Source organism: Vulpes lagopus, chromosome 10 (genome assembly GCF_018345385.1).
Source record: "Vulpes lagopus strain Blue_001 chromosome 10, ASM1834538v1, whole genome shotgun sequence".
In the NCBI taxonomy this organism is placed as follows: domain Eukaryota; kingdom Metazoa; phylum Chordata; class Mammalia; order Carnivora; family Canidae; genus Vulpes; species Vulpes lagopus.
This window is the reverse complement of record NC_054833.1, coordinates 7349995-7368928: the sequence shown is the minus strand read 5'-3', so window position 1 is coordinate 7368928 and position 18934 is coordinate 7349995. Positions and strand designations below refer to the sequence as shown.

At 40.8% G+C, this 18934-nt stretch overlaps 1 protein-coding gene across 2 annotated transcripts in view; it reads right to left on the bottom strand.

The window, feature by feature from the left end:
- MBOAT1 (membrane bound O-acyltransferase domain containing 1) overlaps positions 1–18934 on the bottom strand; it is a 113560-nt gene that overhangs the window by 34246 nt on the left and 60380 nt on the right. For both annotated transcript variants that reach the window (XM_041772310.1, XM_041772311.1), the window contains one exon: positions 15272–15367. In XM_041772310.1, the coding sequence (XP_041628244.1) occupies positions 15272–15367 (96 nt within the window). The remainder of the gene's footprint in view (positions 1–15271; positions 15368–18934) is intronic.

Genomic DNA, 18934 nt, shown 5'->3' with positions numbered 1-18934 from the left:
TGTAGAGAAATTAACTGCATTTCTATACATTAATAATGAAGTAGCAAAAAGAGAAACTAAGAAAATATTCCCATTTACAGTTGCATGAAAAATAATAAAATACCTAGGAAGAAACATAACCAAGGAAGTGAAATGTGCACTTTATACACTATAAAGCACTAGCATGAAAGAAATTGAAGATGACACAAACAAATGGAAAACTCTTCCATGCTAATGGATTGAATGAACAAATATTGTTGAAATGTCTATACTATCCAATGCAATCTATAGATCTAAAGCAAGCCTATCATAATACCAACAGTTTTCATAAAACTAGAACAAATTATCCTTAAATTTGTGTGGAACCACAAAGGACTTCAAATAGCCAAAGAAATCTTGAAAAGGAAAAACAAAGCTAGAAATATCATAATTCCAGATTTCAAGTTATGTTACAAAGCTGTAGTGATCAAAACAGTATGGTACTGTTACAAAAATAGACACATGTTTCAATAGAACACAAAATAGTCCAGAAGCAAACCCACAATTATATGTTCAATTAATCTTTGACAATAGAGGAAAAAATATGCAATGGGCAAAAGTCTCTTCAGCAAATGGTCTTGGGAAAACTGGACAGCTACAACCAAAAGAATGAAACTAGACCCCTTTCTCACATGAGACAAAAATAAACTCAAAATGGATTAAAGACCTAAACGTGAGACCTGAAACCATCAAAATCCTAGCAGAGAGCACAAACAAAATGTCTCTGACATCAGCTGTAGCACCATCCTTCTAGATATGTCTCCTAAGCAAAGGAAACAAAAGTGAAAATAAAACTATTGAAACTACATCAAAATAAAAAGCTTCTGCCCAGGGAAGAAAACCATCAACAAAACTGAAAGTTAACCTACAGAATGGGAGGAAATATTTGCAAATGGCATAGCCAATAAAGAGTTAGTATCCAAAATATATAAAGAACTCCTACAATTCAACACCCAAAAAACAAATAGTTGTGAATGGATCTAAAGAATATTATGCTAAGTGAAATAAGTCAGTCAGAGAAAGACAAATATTATATGATTTCACTCATATTTGGAATTTAAGAAACAAAACAAAAGAACAGAGGGAAAAAAGAGAGGCAACCCAAGAAAGTCTTAACTGTAGAGAACAAACTCATGGTTATTCAAGGGGGGTGGGGTGGGTGGAGAGATGAGTGAAATAGATGATGGGAATTAAAGAATAAACTTATCATGAATGAGCACTGAGTAGTATCTAGAATTTTTTATCTGGGGGAAAATATAGAATTTCCCAGACAAACAAAATTTAAAGGAATCCATTACCACAAAACCTATCTTACAAGAAATGTTAAAGGAGATTCTTTGGGTGGAAATGGAAGATCATAAGCAGGAACAAAGTAAGAAGCACAAAAGCAGTAAAATTAAGTATATCCACAAAAATCTGTCAAGAGATTCAGAAAATAAAAGGATATAAAGAATGATATCATATATCTAAAATGTAGGGAGGAGGAGAATAAAACTTTAGTTTTACAATGGATTCAAACATATATGACCATCAACTTAATATAGACTGCTATATGCATAAGATGTTATAAATAAACCTAATGATAATCACAAACAGAAAGCCAGTAATGCATAGCAAAAAAAAAAAAAGAAAGAAAGAAAGAAAGAAAGAAAGAGAGTGAAAGGAAGCCATGTATATCACTAAATAAATCAGTCAATCTAAAAGGAAGAAAGGATCAAAGAAGAACTATAAAAACAGCTGTAAAATAAGTAACAAAATGGCAATAAACACATACTTGTCAATAATTACTATGAATGCAAATAAGCTAAATGTTCCAATCAAAAGACACAGGATGGCAGAATGGATAAAAAAGCAAGACCCATCTATATGGTGCCTAAAAAAGACCAATTGCAGACCTAAAGACACCTGCAGATTGAAAGTGATGGAAAGGGAAAACATTTATCATGCAAATGGAGGTCAAAAGAAAGAGTTGCAATACTTAGACAAAATAGACTTTGAAATAAAGACCTGTAACAAGAGACAAAGGAAACTACATAATCATTAAGGGAACAATTCAACAAGAACACAGAACAACTGTAAATATTTATGTAACCAAGGAGAAGTAGGAAATAGATGGGGTAATTGGGTAATGGGCGTTAAGGAGGCCTCGTGATGTGATGAGCACTGGGTGTTATATGCAACTGATAAATTACTGAACACTACATCTGAAACTAATGATGTACTATATGTTGGATAATTGAATTTAAATAAAAAATATTTATGCAACAAATATAGGGGCACTCCAATACATTGAACAGTTACTTAAAAACATAAAGGAAGTCATTGATACTAATACAAAAATAGTAGGGGAGTTTAACACCCCACTTACATCAATGGATAGATTATCCAAACAGAAAATCACCAAGGAAGCAGTAGCTTTGAACAACACATTGGACAAGATGGACCTAACATATATTCAAAATATTCCATCCTAAAACAACAGAATACACATTCTTTTCAGTGTAAAGGGAACATTCTCTAGAAGAGATCACATGTTATACCACAAAACAAGTCTCAGCAAATTCAGAAGACTTAAGTCACACCATGCATCTTTTCTGACCACAACACCAAGAAACTAGAAGTCAGCCACAAGAAAAAAATCTGGAAAGAACACAAATACATGGAAGTTAAATAACATGCTACTAAACAATGAACAGATCAACCTAGATATCAAAAAGAAAATTTAAAAAATGGACATAGAGACAAATGAAAATGAAAACGCACTGATCTAAATTATTTGGGATGCAGCAAAAGTGGTTCTAAGAGGGAAGTGTATAGCAATAGGCCCACTTCAAGAAGCAAGAAAACTTCCAAACAAAGAACCTAATCTTACACCTAAATGAGCTAGAAGAAGAAAAACAAACAAAACCACAAACCAGGAGAAGCCAGGAAATAATAAAGATTAAAGCAGAAATGAACAAAATAGAAACTAAAAAACAATAGAACAGATCAATGAAACCATGAGCGGGTTCTTTGAAAAGATCAACAAATTCTGACAAACTTTTAGCCAAATTGATCCAAAAGAGAGAGAGGGAGAGAGGACTCGAACAAAATCCGAAGTGAAAGAGGAGAAATACCCACCAATACCACAGAAATACATAGGATTTTAAGAGAATATTATGAAAAATTATATGCCATTATACTGGACTACCCAGAATATTCCTGGAAACATAACCTCCCAAAACGGAATCGGGGAGAAACAGAAAATGGAACGGACCAAACACCAGCAATGAAATTCAAACAATAATAATAATAACAATAATAATAATAACAACAACAACAACTCCTAACAAACAAAAGCCCAGGACCAGACAGCTTCACAGATAAATCCTACCAAACATTTAAAGGAGAGTTAACACCTACTATTCTACTATTCCAAAAAATAGAAGAGGAATGAAAACTGCCCAATTCAACCAGAGAAAGACACTACAAATAGAGCTGTAAGCCAATATATCTGATGAACACAGATGCAAAAATCCTCAACAAAATATTAGCAAACTGAATCAAACATTACATTAAAACAATCATTCACCACAATCAAGTGGGATTTAATCCCAAGATGCAAAGGTAGTTTAATATTCACAATCATCAATGTGATACATCATATCAATAAGAAAAATGATAAAAACCATATGATCATTTCAATGGATGGAGAAAAAGCACTTGACAAAGTACATTCATTCATGAGAAAACCCCTCAGCAAAGCATTTTTAGAGGGAACATACCTCAACAAAATTAGGCCGTATACAGAAAAACTACAGCTAAATCATACTGAATGGTGAAAAACTGAGGGCTTTCCTCTAAGATCAGAAAGAGGACAAGGATGTCCACCCTCAGCACTTTTATTCAGCATAGTACTGGAAGTCCTAGCCACAGCAATCAGACAAGAAAAAGGAACAAAAGGTATCCAAATTGGTAAGGAAGAAGTAAAACTTTCACTATATGCAGGTGACAGGATACTAAATATAGAAAACCTGAAAGATTCCAAGGGGCTCCTGGGTGGCTCAGTTGGTTAAGTGGCCAACTCTTGATTTCAGTCTCAGGTCCTGAGATCAAGTCCCACATCAGGCTCTATTCTCTGTGGGGAGACTGCTTCAAGATTCTCAATTTCCTCCTGCCCTTTTCTTCTCTCTCTCTCTCTCTAATAAAAGAAAAATCTTAAAGGAGAGAGAGAGAGAGAAACAAAAAGAGAGAGAAAAAGAGAATGAAAACCCAAAAGACTCCATTGAGAAACTACTAGAACTGATTAGGGAATTTAATAAGACCACAGAATACAAAATCAATGTATAGAAATTTGTTGCATTTCTAGACACTAATAATGAAATAGCAGAAAGAAGTTAAGAAAACAATTCCAGGGAAGGCTGTGTGGCTCAGTCAGTTAAGCATCAGCCTTTGGCTCAGGTCATGATCCCCAGGTCCTGGGATCAAGCCCCAAGGCTGGCTCCCTGCTCAGCAGGGAGTCTGCTTCTATCTCTCCCTCTGCCCCCCTCCCCAGCTCATGCACACACACCCACTCACTCTCAAATTTAAAAAAAAAAATCCATTTATAATTGCACCAAGAAGAATAAAATACTTAGGAAGAAACTTAAACAGTAGGTGAAAGACCTATACTCTGTAAACTATAAAACATTAAAGAAACTGAAGAAGACACAAATGGAAAGACATTATCCCATGTTCATGAATTAAACATACTATTAAAATGTCTGTACTACCCAAAGTAATCTACATATTTAATGCAATCCCTAGAAAAATACCAGCAGCATTTTTCTTTTCTTTTCTCTCCTTTTTTTTTTTTTTTAAAGATTTTAGTTAGAGAGAGAGAAAGGGAGAGAGCACATGAGCTGGTAGGAAGGGGCAGAGAAAGGGAAAGAGAAAATCTCAAGCAGACTCTGCACTGACCATGGAGCCCAATGTGGGGCTCAAACTCAGGACCCTGAGATCATGATCTGGGCTGAAATCAAAAGTCCAACACTTCACCAACTCGGTCACCCAGGCACCCTCCAATTGCATTTTTCAAAGAACAAATAATCCTAAACTTTGTACAAAACCCATAGATGACCTTGGAGACCCAATGTAAACTTCAAAAAGAAGAATAAAACTGGAGGTATACCAAGCCCAGATTTCAAGATATACTACAAAGCTGTAGTATCCATGGAACACAATAGGGAGCCCAGAAATAAACCTACAACAATATATGGTCAATTAATCTTTGACAAAAGAGGAAAAAATATGCAATGGGCAAAAGTCTCTTCAGCAAATGGTCTTAGGAAAACTGGACAGCTACAAAAGAATGAAACTGGGCCATTTTCTCACCCCAGACACAAAAATAAACTCAAAATGGATTAAAGACCTAAATGTGAGGGATGCCTGGGTGGCTCAATGGTTGAGCGTTGGCCTTCGGCTCAGGGTGTGGTCCTGAAGTGCTGGGATCAAGTCCCACATTGGGCTCCCCTTGAGGAGCCTGAGTCTCCCTCTGTCTATGTCTTTGTCTCCCTCTGTGTGTCTCTCATGAATAAATAAATAAAATCTTTAAAAAAAAAAAAAGGCCTAAATGTGAGACCTGAAAACATCAAAATCCTAAGAAAGCGCAGGCAAAATGTCTCTGACATTGGCAGTTGCAACATCTTTCTAGATATGTCTCCTAGGAAAAGGACACAAAAACAAAAATAAAACTATGGGAACTACACCAAAGTAAATAGCTTCTGCCCAGGGAAAGAAACCATCAACAAAACTCAAAGGCCACCTACAGAATGGGAGGAAATATTTGCAAATGACATACCCAAAAAAGAGTTAGTAACCAAAATATATAAAGAACTCATACAACTCAACACCCAAAAAACAATCCAATTTTAAAAATGGGCAAAATACATGAACAGACATTTCTCCAAGGAGGACATGCAGATGCCCAACTGACACAGGAAAAGGAGCTCAACATCACTCATCACCAGGGAAATGCAAACCAAACTACGATGAAATATCACCTAACACTTGTCAGAATGGCTAAAATCCAAAACAAAAGAAACAGGTATTGATGAGTACGTGGAATAAAGGAACCCTCTTGCACTGATGGTGGGAATGCAAACAGGTGTAGCTACTATGGAAAATGGTGTGGAGGTTCCTCAAAGTGTTAAAAAAAGGATTACCACATGATCCAGTGATTCCACTCAATTTATTTACCCAATAAATACAAAAACACTAAATCGAAGGGATACGTGCACCTCTATGTTTATTGCAGAATTATTTACAATAGCCAAAATATGAAAGCAGCCCAAGTGTCCATGGACATGTAAATGGATAAAGAAGATGTAGTATACACAAACAATGGAATATTATTCAGCCATAAGAAAGAATGAAATCCTCCTATATGCAGCAACATGAATCTAGAGAGTATAATGCTAAGTGAAATGAGTCAATCAGAGAAAAGACAAATACCATATGATTTCACTTATATTTGGAATTTAAGAAACAAAACAAATGAGGGGTGCCTGGGCAGCTCAGTCTGTTAAGCATCTGCTTTTGGCTCAGGTCATGATCTCTGGGTCCTAGGACTGAGCCCTGCACCGGGCATCCTACTCAGTAGGAAATCTGCTTCTCTCTCTTTCTCTCTTTCTCTCTCTCTCTCTCTCTCTCTCTCTCCCTCTGCCCTTCCCTACTTCTCTCTCTCTCTAATAAATAAAATCTTTTTTTAAAAAAAAAAGAAACAAAACAAATGAACATAAAAAAAGAGAGAGAAACAAAAGACAGACTCTTAAGTATAGAGAACAAACTGATGGTCACCAGAGGAGAGGGAGGGGGTGATGGCGATTAAGGAGGGCCTTTGCTGTGGTGAGCACCAGGTGATGTATGGAAATATTGAATCACGATATTGTATACCTGAATCTAATATAACATTCTTTGTTAATTATACTTAAATTTCAAAAATGAGTAATTCAATAAAAGAAGAAAATTTATACACACACACACACACAAAGAAAAGCACTTTTTTCTTCCTGACCCTAACATTATTTTTTTTTTAAGATTTTATTTATTCACTCATCAGAGACACAGAGAAAGAGGCAGAGACATAGGCAGTGGGAGAAGCAGGCTCCCACCCCCTCACCCCCCGATGTGGAACTCGATCCCAGGACCCCAGGATCATGACCTGAGCCAAAAGCAGATGCCCAACCACTGAGCCACCCAGGTGCCCCTAACACTATTATTCTAATTGGGATAAAAGAAAATACAGGGGGAAAATGAGTAAGGAAAAACAGGCAGATAGATATGTGATTAGAGCAGAAAGACAAAAAAAAAATGCCACTCCCCCCAATATGGACTCTGGGCAATTTACCAGAAGTGGTATCCATTCTATCTACTTCTCATATCAACTCCCAACAATAAAGAACCTATCTTTAAAACATTAAACAAAATCTCAATTTTTAACACTATTCCAATAAAATTTCCCTTACTCTCTGGACCTAGGGTGGTTAAGTTCTCTGTCCTGATAAAACTGGGACGGAGCAATAATATTATGCAGTCCTCAGTTAGAGGTTAAAGAGCCAGCTGATCATACAGCTGGCTGGCCAGCATCAAGCCAGATCTGATATTCAGGGATCTTATTTTCCTGAAAAGGTAATTTTAGATCCCAAAAGTTATGCTTTGTATTTTTATTACTTCTTTCTTTATAATGGAAGTCCCCTTATAATAGTAATACATTAGGAAAGCAAAGAGTCAGGCAGGCATTGCTTTGACAGGATGGGAGAATAGGACCATAACAAACTTGCAATCAGCAGCAACATCGGCTGGGCCTGCCATCTTGCACAACAACCAGGAGAGACAAATGCAACATGAACTGTGCAAATAGTAGCCTCAGCCCAATAGCCGAGGGACACAGGAGGTTCAGATGGTACTTTCTCACCTCCCTATCACTTCTTGCCTTACTGGTTACCCCCCTGCTCCCTGGATTACTGAAGAGGGAGGTGATGGTATTACAATTTTAATGGAATGCTCCCAAACTCCTTTCAACTGTGCCAGCATCAGCGAAGAAAACACAGGACTCCAGGACCCACAGCAAACAAAATACATTGTCCCATCAGGATCCCTAGGACTACAACTGAAAGTAGGGGAAACTCCTCTCAACTCATTTCAAAGTTCGCCTGGTATCTTCTGGGAACCATCCACCAGTCAAGCAGAAAAGAATGGGCTTCTTCCTATTAATTTTTCAAAGATATAATCTCCCTTCTTTGGCATTTAATGATCACAACAAAATACCAGTTCTCCATTTTAATAGGAACTTACCAAATATTCTTGGTAGAACTTAAACTCATGCCCTTGGACTTCAACTCCAAGTGACTAAGCTAAGTTAACAAGAAGCTGCCAAAATCCTAAAGAATAAACATGAAATAAGCAAATCGTGAAAACTCCCTACAAATATCACTTCTTTGTCCATATCATAGTAGAACCCAATTACTCGCACATATTGGGTTGGCCAGGTAGAAGGGACAGGATGTCGTAAACCAACAGAGGAAAGCACATTTCTGTGGACAGTTAGGCAAATGATCACTTCCACTAGCAAGGGGTACAGACAAGTAATATTTCCATTATTTCTATCAACCTCAATAAGGTAACAGGGAACACAGAGGGCTATTGGTCCATTCCTAGAGGCTATAATTCAGCATGCAGAGGATATGCATTCATAATGTACTTGCAAATAGTTTTAAATAACATTTAGGATGTCTCATTATAATCATAAAAAAAGAAACAATTATTAAAATAGCCAATAAAGACCCCCACAACAGAACCACTGTCTTAGTATTTTGATTACCTCCTTCCAGCCTTTCTGACACATGTCCATATTCATAAAAAAATGGGAGTCTTAAGTGGATTAGCTTTGCAATTTTGATATTCCATTCTACTGGAAGCATTTTCCAGTGTCATTAAACATTCTTCGAAATCATTTTCAGTAGACATACAGTAGTACCATAATTTAATCATTTGCCTCTTTTTGGACCATGTAGGATGTTTCCAATTTTTCACTACCATTGACAACAGTTGAACACGCTTATGAATAAATTTGATTTCCTTAAGGTAATTCAATTCCTAGGAATTTTTTTTAATTCCTAGGAATTTATCCTATCACACAATATGATCTTTTAAAGACGACATTTATTTATTTGACAGAGAGAGAGAGAGAGAGAGAGAGAGCACATGCATGCGGGTACACGTAGGGGGAGGGGCAGAGGGAGAGAATCTCAAGCAGACTCCCTGCTGAGCACAGAGCCTGAAGCAAGGCTTGATCTCATGACCCTGAGATCGAGACCTGAGCCGAAATCAAGAGTCAGATGCTTAACCAACTGAGCCACCCAAGAGCCCCTAGAATATGATTCTTTTCAAAAGCAAAAATTCTTGCTTGAAATTTTATTGCCTTCTAGAATGGTTGTACCAATTTATAATCCCACTCTAAGTGTGTAAGAGTTCTCATTTCAGACTGTTTTCGAAAACACACAGGCAATTCAAATTGCCAACATCATAGGAGAGCAATTATCTGCCTGAATCTGGCCTAGCTTGCAAAGAGGAAATAAAGGTTCTTTTTGCTGCTTCCCTCATAAAACTCAATTTGTACCCTTCTGTGAGCAGAAAAGAAGAATCCGTTCACTATCTCAAACTTAAAAGGAATCAAGTACCAGGTTTATTACAAGCAATTGTTGAGCTTCCCCCAGGAGAACAGTAAATGTTCTGGTATTTTTAATAGCCCACATTCACAGAGAAAACACAAAGGATCTACCACTACACGTATTGATATAAACTGTATTAGCAACACCAATAAAACTGTATCTTGTGTGTGATTCTCACCATTAATGCCAGTCAAACCCATGAAAACTTGATTGCTTTCAGAATGATAAAATTTCAAGCCCCAGAATAATCTAAAGCATGAGTTTATGTGCTCCCCCAAATTAAAAACATATATATGTTGTTTGACACAAATACTTATCTCAACTAATCCCATTCAATTCCTTTCTGGGCTCTTATTCTAAAGACATAATAAAGCATGCTAAGCACTTAGATTTGGATGCATGCTCCAGAGAGAATAGCTCTCTCATCAGGCTGCTTTAAAACACCAGGTTCAACATCAAAATGCTACTTTATTCCTCCAGAATATAAGATTTTAAAACTGAATCCAATGGCAGTGCTAAACAAATTACATTCTGAAGGGGAGCTGGGGGTTGCCTACATGTTCATCATTATAAAGCAGACATTGGTAAAGAATCTCTAACTGACAATTTGAGATTTAAAACATCTTGTCAATTTCAGGTTGGTCTGTATCTCTCCATTTGTTTATCCGAGAAGATGGATTTATGTCAGTGAGGCCCTTATGCATTTATGGTGGGAGTAGAAAAATAATGCTGCTTAACAATGTTCCGTAACTTAAAAATTTAAAAAAAAAAAAAAAAGGTACCCTTAAGAGCCAAACAGCATAACCACTGAGAGCTACAGGTAACAGACCTACCTTCTTTGTATCCTTTCCCACAGAGTCCCTTCTAGTTCAAATATTGTCAAAGATTTTATTTATTTAGAGAGAAAGTGTATAAGCAGGAGGAGGAGGACAGGCAGAGGGAGAAAGAATCTTGAGCAGACCTCAAGCTGAGCATGGAGCCTGACATGGGGCTCAGTCTCACAACCCTGAGATCATGACCTGAATGGAGATCAAGAGTCAAAGCCTTCCTGACTGAGCCACCCAGGCATTCCCAAACATTTTATGGTCTTGTGTATAATGTTAGCGACTTCTTAATACAAGGAGAGCAAAAAAAAATGCCCAAGCACAAACATCACTTGAGGAAATGTGTCATGACCATGCTGCTGGAAGTCAAGCTGACAGTGATGGGTTTCCATTGTCCCCTGTTATCAAAGTCCCCAAAACCACCACATTTCACAAGCACATTGCTGTTTTCCACAAACGCCCTTTATGTTTTCCTACTGATAACTTCCGCCAGGTCTGATTATACTAAAAGCGATGTAATAATCATTCAAGAGTTTGTGGTTTTATGGATAGAACCTACAGAGGAGGAGGCATGATCAGAAGGGGGAGAAATGGGGACAGTGAGGACATTCTTACCCTGCATGATCAGAAGTAGGGCACACCTGTTAGCCCATCAAAAGGTAAGCAGTCATAAAACACTGCGCACTGATGTCCGAGAGAGCTGCCATAACTGATTACCACAAATTGGGTAGCTTTAAACCAGAACATGATGTTTTCTGTTTTCACTGTTTTCTGGAGCCCAGAAGTCTGAAATCAAGGTGTTGGCAGGGCTGGTTCCTTCTGGAGGCCAAGGAGGCCATGCTTTACTCTAGCTGCTGGTGGCTTCTGGCAGTCCTTGGAGCTCCCTAGCCTACAGCTACCTCCCCTTATCTCTGCCTATGTCTTCACCTGGCCTTCTCCCCACTATGCAGCCCTGGCATCTGTGTCTCCTATGGCCTCCTTAGAAGGACCCCACCAGCCATAATGAATTGAGGGCCTACCCTAATCTAGTACGTCCTCATCTTAACTAGTTATACCTACAAAGATCCTATTTCCAAAGAAGAACATGTTCTGAGACTGAGTTCAACCCAGTTCACAATGATATGCTCATGTGTGAATTCCCCATACAGACTTGTAGTTTATAAGTGTAAGTACCTGCCACAGCCTTTGCTCGTCCCTCCCTCCTGTGACCCGGCCTGGCATGCTCAGGGTTCTCCATCAGCATCTGCCAAGTGATAAATGAATGCACCTCTTGATTCAGCACCAAAGCCTCTCCTTGGAGCTTGGGTCAGCTGAGTGATAGATTCTCCCTTACATGAGCCCCACGTGCCACCTCCAGAGTCACTGCCTCTGATGTGGACTGAGAAGGTAAAACAAAGTCAAGATGCGCACACTGCAGAGTGACCTGAGAACAGAATCCTGCCCAGCTCTAGTCCTCCCCCATTCCCTTCCAGACTCTTACCCACTTTACATTCAGCACCCACTACTTGTAACACACCCAACTTGCCTTAGTCCCTTTCGAAAGGACCCAGCCAAGATTTAGAGAAACTACTCTCTCTCCTTTCACATCCACATATAATCAGTTCTACTCAAGTTCAAACCGGAATAAGTCAGTTTGGGAATAAAACATATATGACACTAGACAAGCATATAGATCAATTGGTGAAAGCAGAAGCACCCCTGCCCTCTAACTCCAAACACTGTGCACTGGGATCTCAGGGGGTCAGATTTACAGGTGACAGGCGGCACCAGCCATGAAAGCCATGTGAGAGCCCTCCTCCCAGGCAGGGTCCAAAATGCAATGACCAACAGGAGGAAGAAGAAGGGGATGGGGGAAGGAGCAGGTGGGAATCAGGGAAAGCTTTGTAAAGCAGCGATTTTGAGCTGGGTTGTAGAAAGTGCAGTAAGAGATTTCCACGCAGACAAGGGTAAAAATGGGCCTTCTAACCAGAGGAATGAGCAAGGCATACACACAGAGACATGAACCAGCCCAGCGTGCATGCGTGCAGGCCGTAAGCTCTCCTGCAATGCTGCCATATGCAGTACACAGCAGGAGAAGACCACAGGAGAATCGGGTCCAGATCATCATCTGCTTTGATATTTTAGAGCTCGCTCTAGTTGGTATAGACAGCACAGACTGGACAAGGGGTAGGGTGAAATGAGACAGCCAGTTGGGAAAGACGCAGACATGGGGTGGTCCAAAGTGGTGGCAGAGGACACACAGACAGCAGTGTCTGGAGCCTAGTGACAGCCAGGCTGCCTGCCTGATAGGACCTGGGGACAAAGGAATGTGGGAGGTAAAGGAGAGCAAGGCAGGTTCCGGAACCTCGATAGGCACCTGTCACAATTCTGTGCTCTTGTATTGCTGCTTCCTCTGCCTGAAGCACCCTTCCTCCTACCTAAGTGATGGTGCCTTCCACACCTGGCACTGTGCCTAGCAAAGTGGGGTCTCAGAAACTCTTGCAGAAGTAAATGAATGAATATATGTTTCATGCCCCCCAAAAGAAAAGATGATATAGGTGAGAAACAGGTAATAACCTACTTGGGGTTGAAGTCAAAGCTCTTTGTTCACTATCTCAACTCAGTATGCTGGAGGAGCTCCTTAACTGCAGCTCCTGCAGCACTGAAAAAAGAACTGACTAATTAACTCCAGTATTTCACAGAGTCATTTACCAAACACCTAATAAGTGTCAGGAGCTCTTCTAAGGGTGTATGTGTGTGTGTGTGTGTGGAGGGCGAGGGTGGGGGGTGTTACAGTTTGGGGGTAAAACCAAAAAATGAAGTTTGTTGACCAAACACTAGGGTTAGTTATGTTATAATCACTGTTTAAAGATTCATTTTAATGCTATAACTTCCTGTCTTGTTGTCTTTGGTGCTCCTAACATGATTTTTCCAAGACACAGTATGAGAAAGTAAAATGTGAATCTGGACACCTGGGTGGCTCAGTTAAGCTTTAAGCGTCTGCCTTCAGCTCAGGTCATGATCTCAGGGTCCTGGGATCAAGCCCGCATGAGGCTCCCTGGTCAGTAGGAGTTTGTTTCTCCCTCCTCCCTGCGCCTGACCCCTGCTCATGCTCTCTTTCTCTCTCTCAAATAAATAAAATCTTTTTTAAAAAAGAGTTTGTGAATTCGTCTCAGAAAGACTGAACAACTGCACCCCGCAACTATGGGGAGGGGAATGCAGAAAGGAGACTAGCCAAAGAGAAACGTCAGATCTCAGAAGCCCAAGACTGAGAGAACTGATGCCTGAAAGAGGAAACCACAAACACACAGAAAACTTAAGGACAACCAACAGTCTTGGTGCCTCAAAGCAACATCTCTGCCTTCTGGAGCCTCTTCATGGTGGAACTGTGGAGCTGCATGAGCAGCAAGGTTTACAGAAACAAGCTGTGAGTTGCAACCCCTTTATTTTATTACCCATTCTCCAAGAACTCATGGAATGAAGCCCAATCCAACATGAGTGGCGAAAACAGGCTTTCCCTGACCTCGGATTGCTGCAGAAAACAGGCCCGAGCTCCTAGGGAAGTAACATGGCTATCAGACAATGTGTTATGAGGGGTCTCTCTGCATTACTGTCCACTCCTCAAGATTCATAAAACACTGTTCCTACACAAAGAGCAACAGAGCACAAAATTTTCACTTCTCTCTCTACAGTCTTCACCACGTGACCATCAGGAGAGGGGTGGTCCACTAGGTCAAGGCCATGGTGACAGAAAAAAGTTTTTACAACTGGTATGGAGACCCTTGCTGTGCTAGGGTATTACCTTCTAGTTACCAGAAGTCTAGAGAATCTGGGGGAGGGGCCAGGGCAGCCAGGGGACATGCTCAAGGGGGTCTGTCCATCAGCTAGTTTGAGATTTTTTTTTTATTATTATTCATGATAGACAGACAGAGAGAGAGAGAGGCAGAGACACAGGCAGAGGGAGAAGCAGGCTCCAAGCCGGGAGCCCGACGCGGGACTCGACCCCGGACTCCAGGATCGCACCCTGGGCCAAAGGCAGGCGCCAAACCACTGAGCCACCCAGGGATCCCCTCATCAGCTAGTTTGGAAGAATTTCCATATTATTAAAAATTAGGATGAGATAAACACCCTGTGTGAGGAGCCTTAGGATAGGCTTGGAAAAACTTTTCTGTAAAGAGAAAGACAGTAAATCTTTTAAGCTTTGTGGGTCATGGGATCCCTGGGTGGCGCAGCGGTTTGGCACCTGCCTTTGGCCCAGGGCGCTATCCTGGAGACCCGGGATCGAATCCCACGTCAGGCTCCCGGTGCATGGAGCCTGCTTCTCCCTCTGCCTGTGTCTCTGCCTCTCCCTCTCTCTCTCTCTCTCTGTGTGACTATCATAAATAAATAAAAATTAAAAAAAAAAAGCTTTGTGGGTCATATGGTTTTATCACAACTACACAAGTCTTACCACCGTAAGCCAGAGACAGCACATAAATGAGTCCGTGCCTTGCTGTGTTCCAATGTAACTACAAAAAACAGGCAGCAGGAGAGATATGGCACAGAGACCATATGCAACATGCATGCAACCCCTACCTTGCAACATGCAGAGCTAGTGGTCCCACAGACCAATCAAATCTTCTACCCCAACCTCATCAGTCTTACCAACTGATTTAACCAACCACCAAGGAGTCTCCTGTGTAGGCTTGATCTTTACAGACCCCAAGAGAGGAAGTCAGAGTCTGCAGGCAAAGGACCCCCCAGCCAAATTAAGATACTCACCCAGAAAAATCTGTAGTGAGGATTCCATAGTGGAAGATGTATATTCGGCTGATGTGGCATATGGTCAGGTATCCCATTGCTACGAAAAAGGTGTATCTGAAACCAAAAGCAGGGAGGATCAGATGATGACGCAAGGGAATGACAATTTTCCCCATCCTCTCCTTCACTCCCCATATGCAATCCATCACAAAGTCCTCTCTGCTCTATCTGCGAGCCTGTCCATGCGCTCCCCTCACTTTTGCATTCGTTGCCTGGAACCCTTCATCCTTTGTCACGGGGACCATGACAGGACAATGGAGTCACCCAGGAAGCTTTACAAACTGCAGATGCCTTGGGACTCGCCCTCAATATTCAGGCTTAATTGGTACAAGTTACACCCAGCAGGTGTAATTCCATTGTGCAGCCGTTGCTGGGAAGCACTGACCTGGAAGGTCTTGCACTCAGATTCTCCTCTTCACAACCATCGCATTTACACAAGATCTTTGTAAAATACAGACCAGTATTACACTGCTGACCACTCCCTTCATGAAACACTTTGTTTTCTTGGCTTCTATTCTTCTTATCTGCTTCCTACTTCTCTAGTTAATTCCTCCATGGCTCTGCTCAGCTTATCTTACTCCGCTTACTCCTTAGGTGTTAGCATTCCCAGTGTTCTGCTCGGGGACCCTCCCTGCCCAAGCCTGAGGCTTCAGTTACCACAGACTCGATCTCGTTCTGTGGCTTCCTTCAGAGACCAGCCCTGAACACGGTACAAACCAGCAACATGCACGCATACACATACACATGCATGGGCACCATTCAGAACATTCATCAATCTGTAATTATACATATGTGACATTAAAGGACAAAAATGCAACTGAGTCAAACTTGAAGATGTAATTATCTTTATTAAGTGATGTGTAGATCTAGCACCAGCACCCCATCTAGGAAGTAGAGGGGAGCTCCAAGGAGTGGTACAAAATGGAAGATTTCTACAGGAAGAAGAGTAGAATGAGGAAGTGACCAAGAAAAGAGAAGAAGGAGTTGTTTCAGGCAAGGCCACTTTCCCTTAAAGGGAAGTGTCTTACCGTGCAGATGGCCTTCCCTTCCCTTTGGGGGATGGGGAGGGCCCACGTGACAGAGCCTCCTTGGTGCTAGCCAGATAATTCCTGGCTGACCGGTGAAGACATATTTCTGGGAGTTGAAACTCTGGGAGGTTAGGTATTAAGCCCCTGTTTGGTGAGTTGGCCTAAGTGACTCCATGTGGGTCTATGGGTTTTTGTTTTTGTTTTTAAACAGATTGTATTTATTTATTTTACAGAGCCAGAGAACACAAGCAGGGGGAGGCAGTGGGAGGAGAAGCGGGCTCCCTACTCAGGACACCAGGCTCGATTTCAGGATCACAACTCAAGTCAAAAGCCCAACCAATGAGCCACCCAGGCGCCCCTAAGGTTTTCTTTTTAACAGTGATAATCTAATTAACCATTGTCTCCCCTACTAGATCAAAAGCCCCATGAAAGCAAGAATGTTTTGTGTGTTTCATTCACAAGAACAGACTACTGCATACTGCATGCACCAACAACTAAATAAATGTTACCAGTCTTAAAAGCCTGTGATGGGTCCCACTGTCCAGTCACATCAAAACTCCTAAATGCAGGGCAGCCCCGGTGGCTCAGCAGTTTAGCACCGCCTTCAACCCGAGGTGTGATCCTGGAGACCCGGGATTGAGTCCCACGTCAGGCTCCCTGCATGGAGCCTGCTTTTCTCTCTCTCTCTCTCTCTCTCTCTCTCTCTCTCTCTCTCTGTGTGTGTGTGTGTGTATGTGTCTGTCCTGAATAAATAAATAAAATCTTAAAAAAAAAAACTCTTAAATGCAGCCTGTGATGTGCTTCACACACTAAGCTCTACCTTTCCCTTCTAGAGTCATCTCCTGCCACACTCCACAAACACCTTATGTTCAAACTCCACTGGCTGCTCACTCTCCACAATTACAGACTCCATTTTCAGGCCAAATGCTTTCCACATGCCCCTTCCCCTGCCTGCAACCCGATTCCCCATCCTCTAGCCCACCTGCGAACTGCCTAATTAAGGTAAGGCTCAGCTCCCAGTTAGGCCCCTGGCGCTGGCTTGCCCCATCCCTTCCAACCCACCTCCAGCACAATTCATTGCTCCACTGCCAGTATTTCTCTAGCACTGCATGCAACATACATAATTATAATGCTGCAATTATATGCACGTGTCTGTTATGCCAACTCCCTGTGACCTTGACCATAGAAGGGGTTCATGCACTATTAGTTAACATGAACTGAAATGAGTACATTCAACATTTTAAATGGCTCAGGAACCCCTCAGAAATAGAAAATAGACATAAATGCAGAAGGTATAACATTTTTAAAAAAACATGGGTCATAAAACAGGGGAGATATATATTCTCGTATCAAATTATTATTGAACTTCACAAATCCTCATTAAAATAACTCATGAAGACCAGCGTAACCTACGGAATAGTGAAATAGGAATAATAAAAATTCATTTGGTAGCAAGGGAGAACCAGACAGTGAGTGTGAAGGAGTTCTGTAAACTCTGAAGCACTATGTGACTTTATATTCTTTTTACTGTTATTTACAAAGATGTTATGACACACACACAAAAAAAAAGACTTGCCCTGCCTCAGGTTCATCCTTAACCCTTTCCAAGACAGGAAGATGGTGAACAAAGCAACTGACTAACAGAAAACAACTCTCTGAAGAGCTGAGTAGAAATAGAATGTAATTAGGCCTTTCTGCCTCCAGCCTCTGTTTCTTTCTCCAGCCAGTTCGTGAGAGTCAAGGCAAAAGCAAAAAGCCAAATCAGAAGACAAATTCTCGCAGGGCCCTTTTGAATGCAACCATGCCTGAGTCCTCTTTCTCCTCAACATGAACTATACCCATACCTTCCTCTGCCCCTTCACCCAGAGAGAAAAGTAAGTTCAACTCACTTCTTATAAAAAGAGCTATCTATCAAGGATGGTGCCAAGTACTATGGCCCAATACAACAGGGCAATGTATTCATACTCTACACAAACCTGAAAAATCTAAGGAATCCAGGAGTGGTAGAGAAAGTACATATTCTGGAGACAGACCAACATGATTTCAAATCCCAACCATGACCAAACTCATGTGAGAAGTCCAGAGAGTAGTTATTTTAGGAAGAAGGGGCGTGGTAGAGATTGGGGCTGAGCAATGATAATATTTCCCTACTGACCTGGGTGATGCACCCAGGATATATTCAGTTTGTGAAAATTCATTGATCTGTATACCTATTACTTCTCTGAGCTTTCATTTCCTCACCTTGGCGGGCAGGGGAGGGGGCGAGTGAGGACCTAAATCCCATAGGACTGTCCTAGAAAGAATATATTTGCAATAATGATATGAAATATTAAATATATTAAATGATACACTAAATAAGACTTTAGATATTAAAAATAATAAAAACCATTTAAAGGAGTTTGGCTTAGTTAGCACTGGGCATAAAGCAGTACCCCCTACAACTGGTCACATTATCACATTCCGTGTCAGTCTTGGGAGATACAAACTATATATTCTGTTCCAGTTGATTCAGATATGATAAATTAACACCTATGATTTCTGTCCAATATAGTGGCTTTGGAAGGAAACAGACCTGGTGCCCCAAGAATTCTCTAGA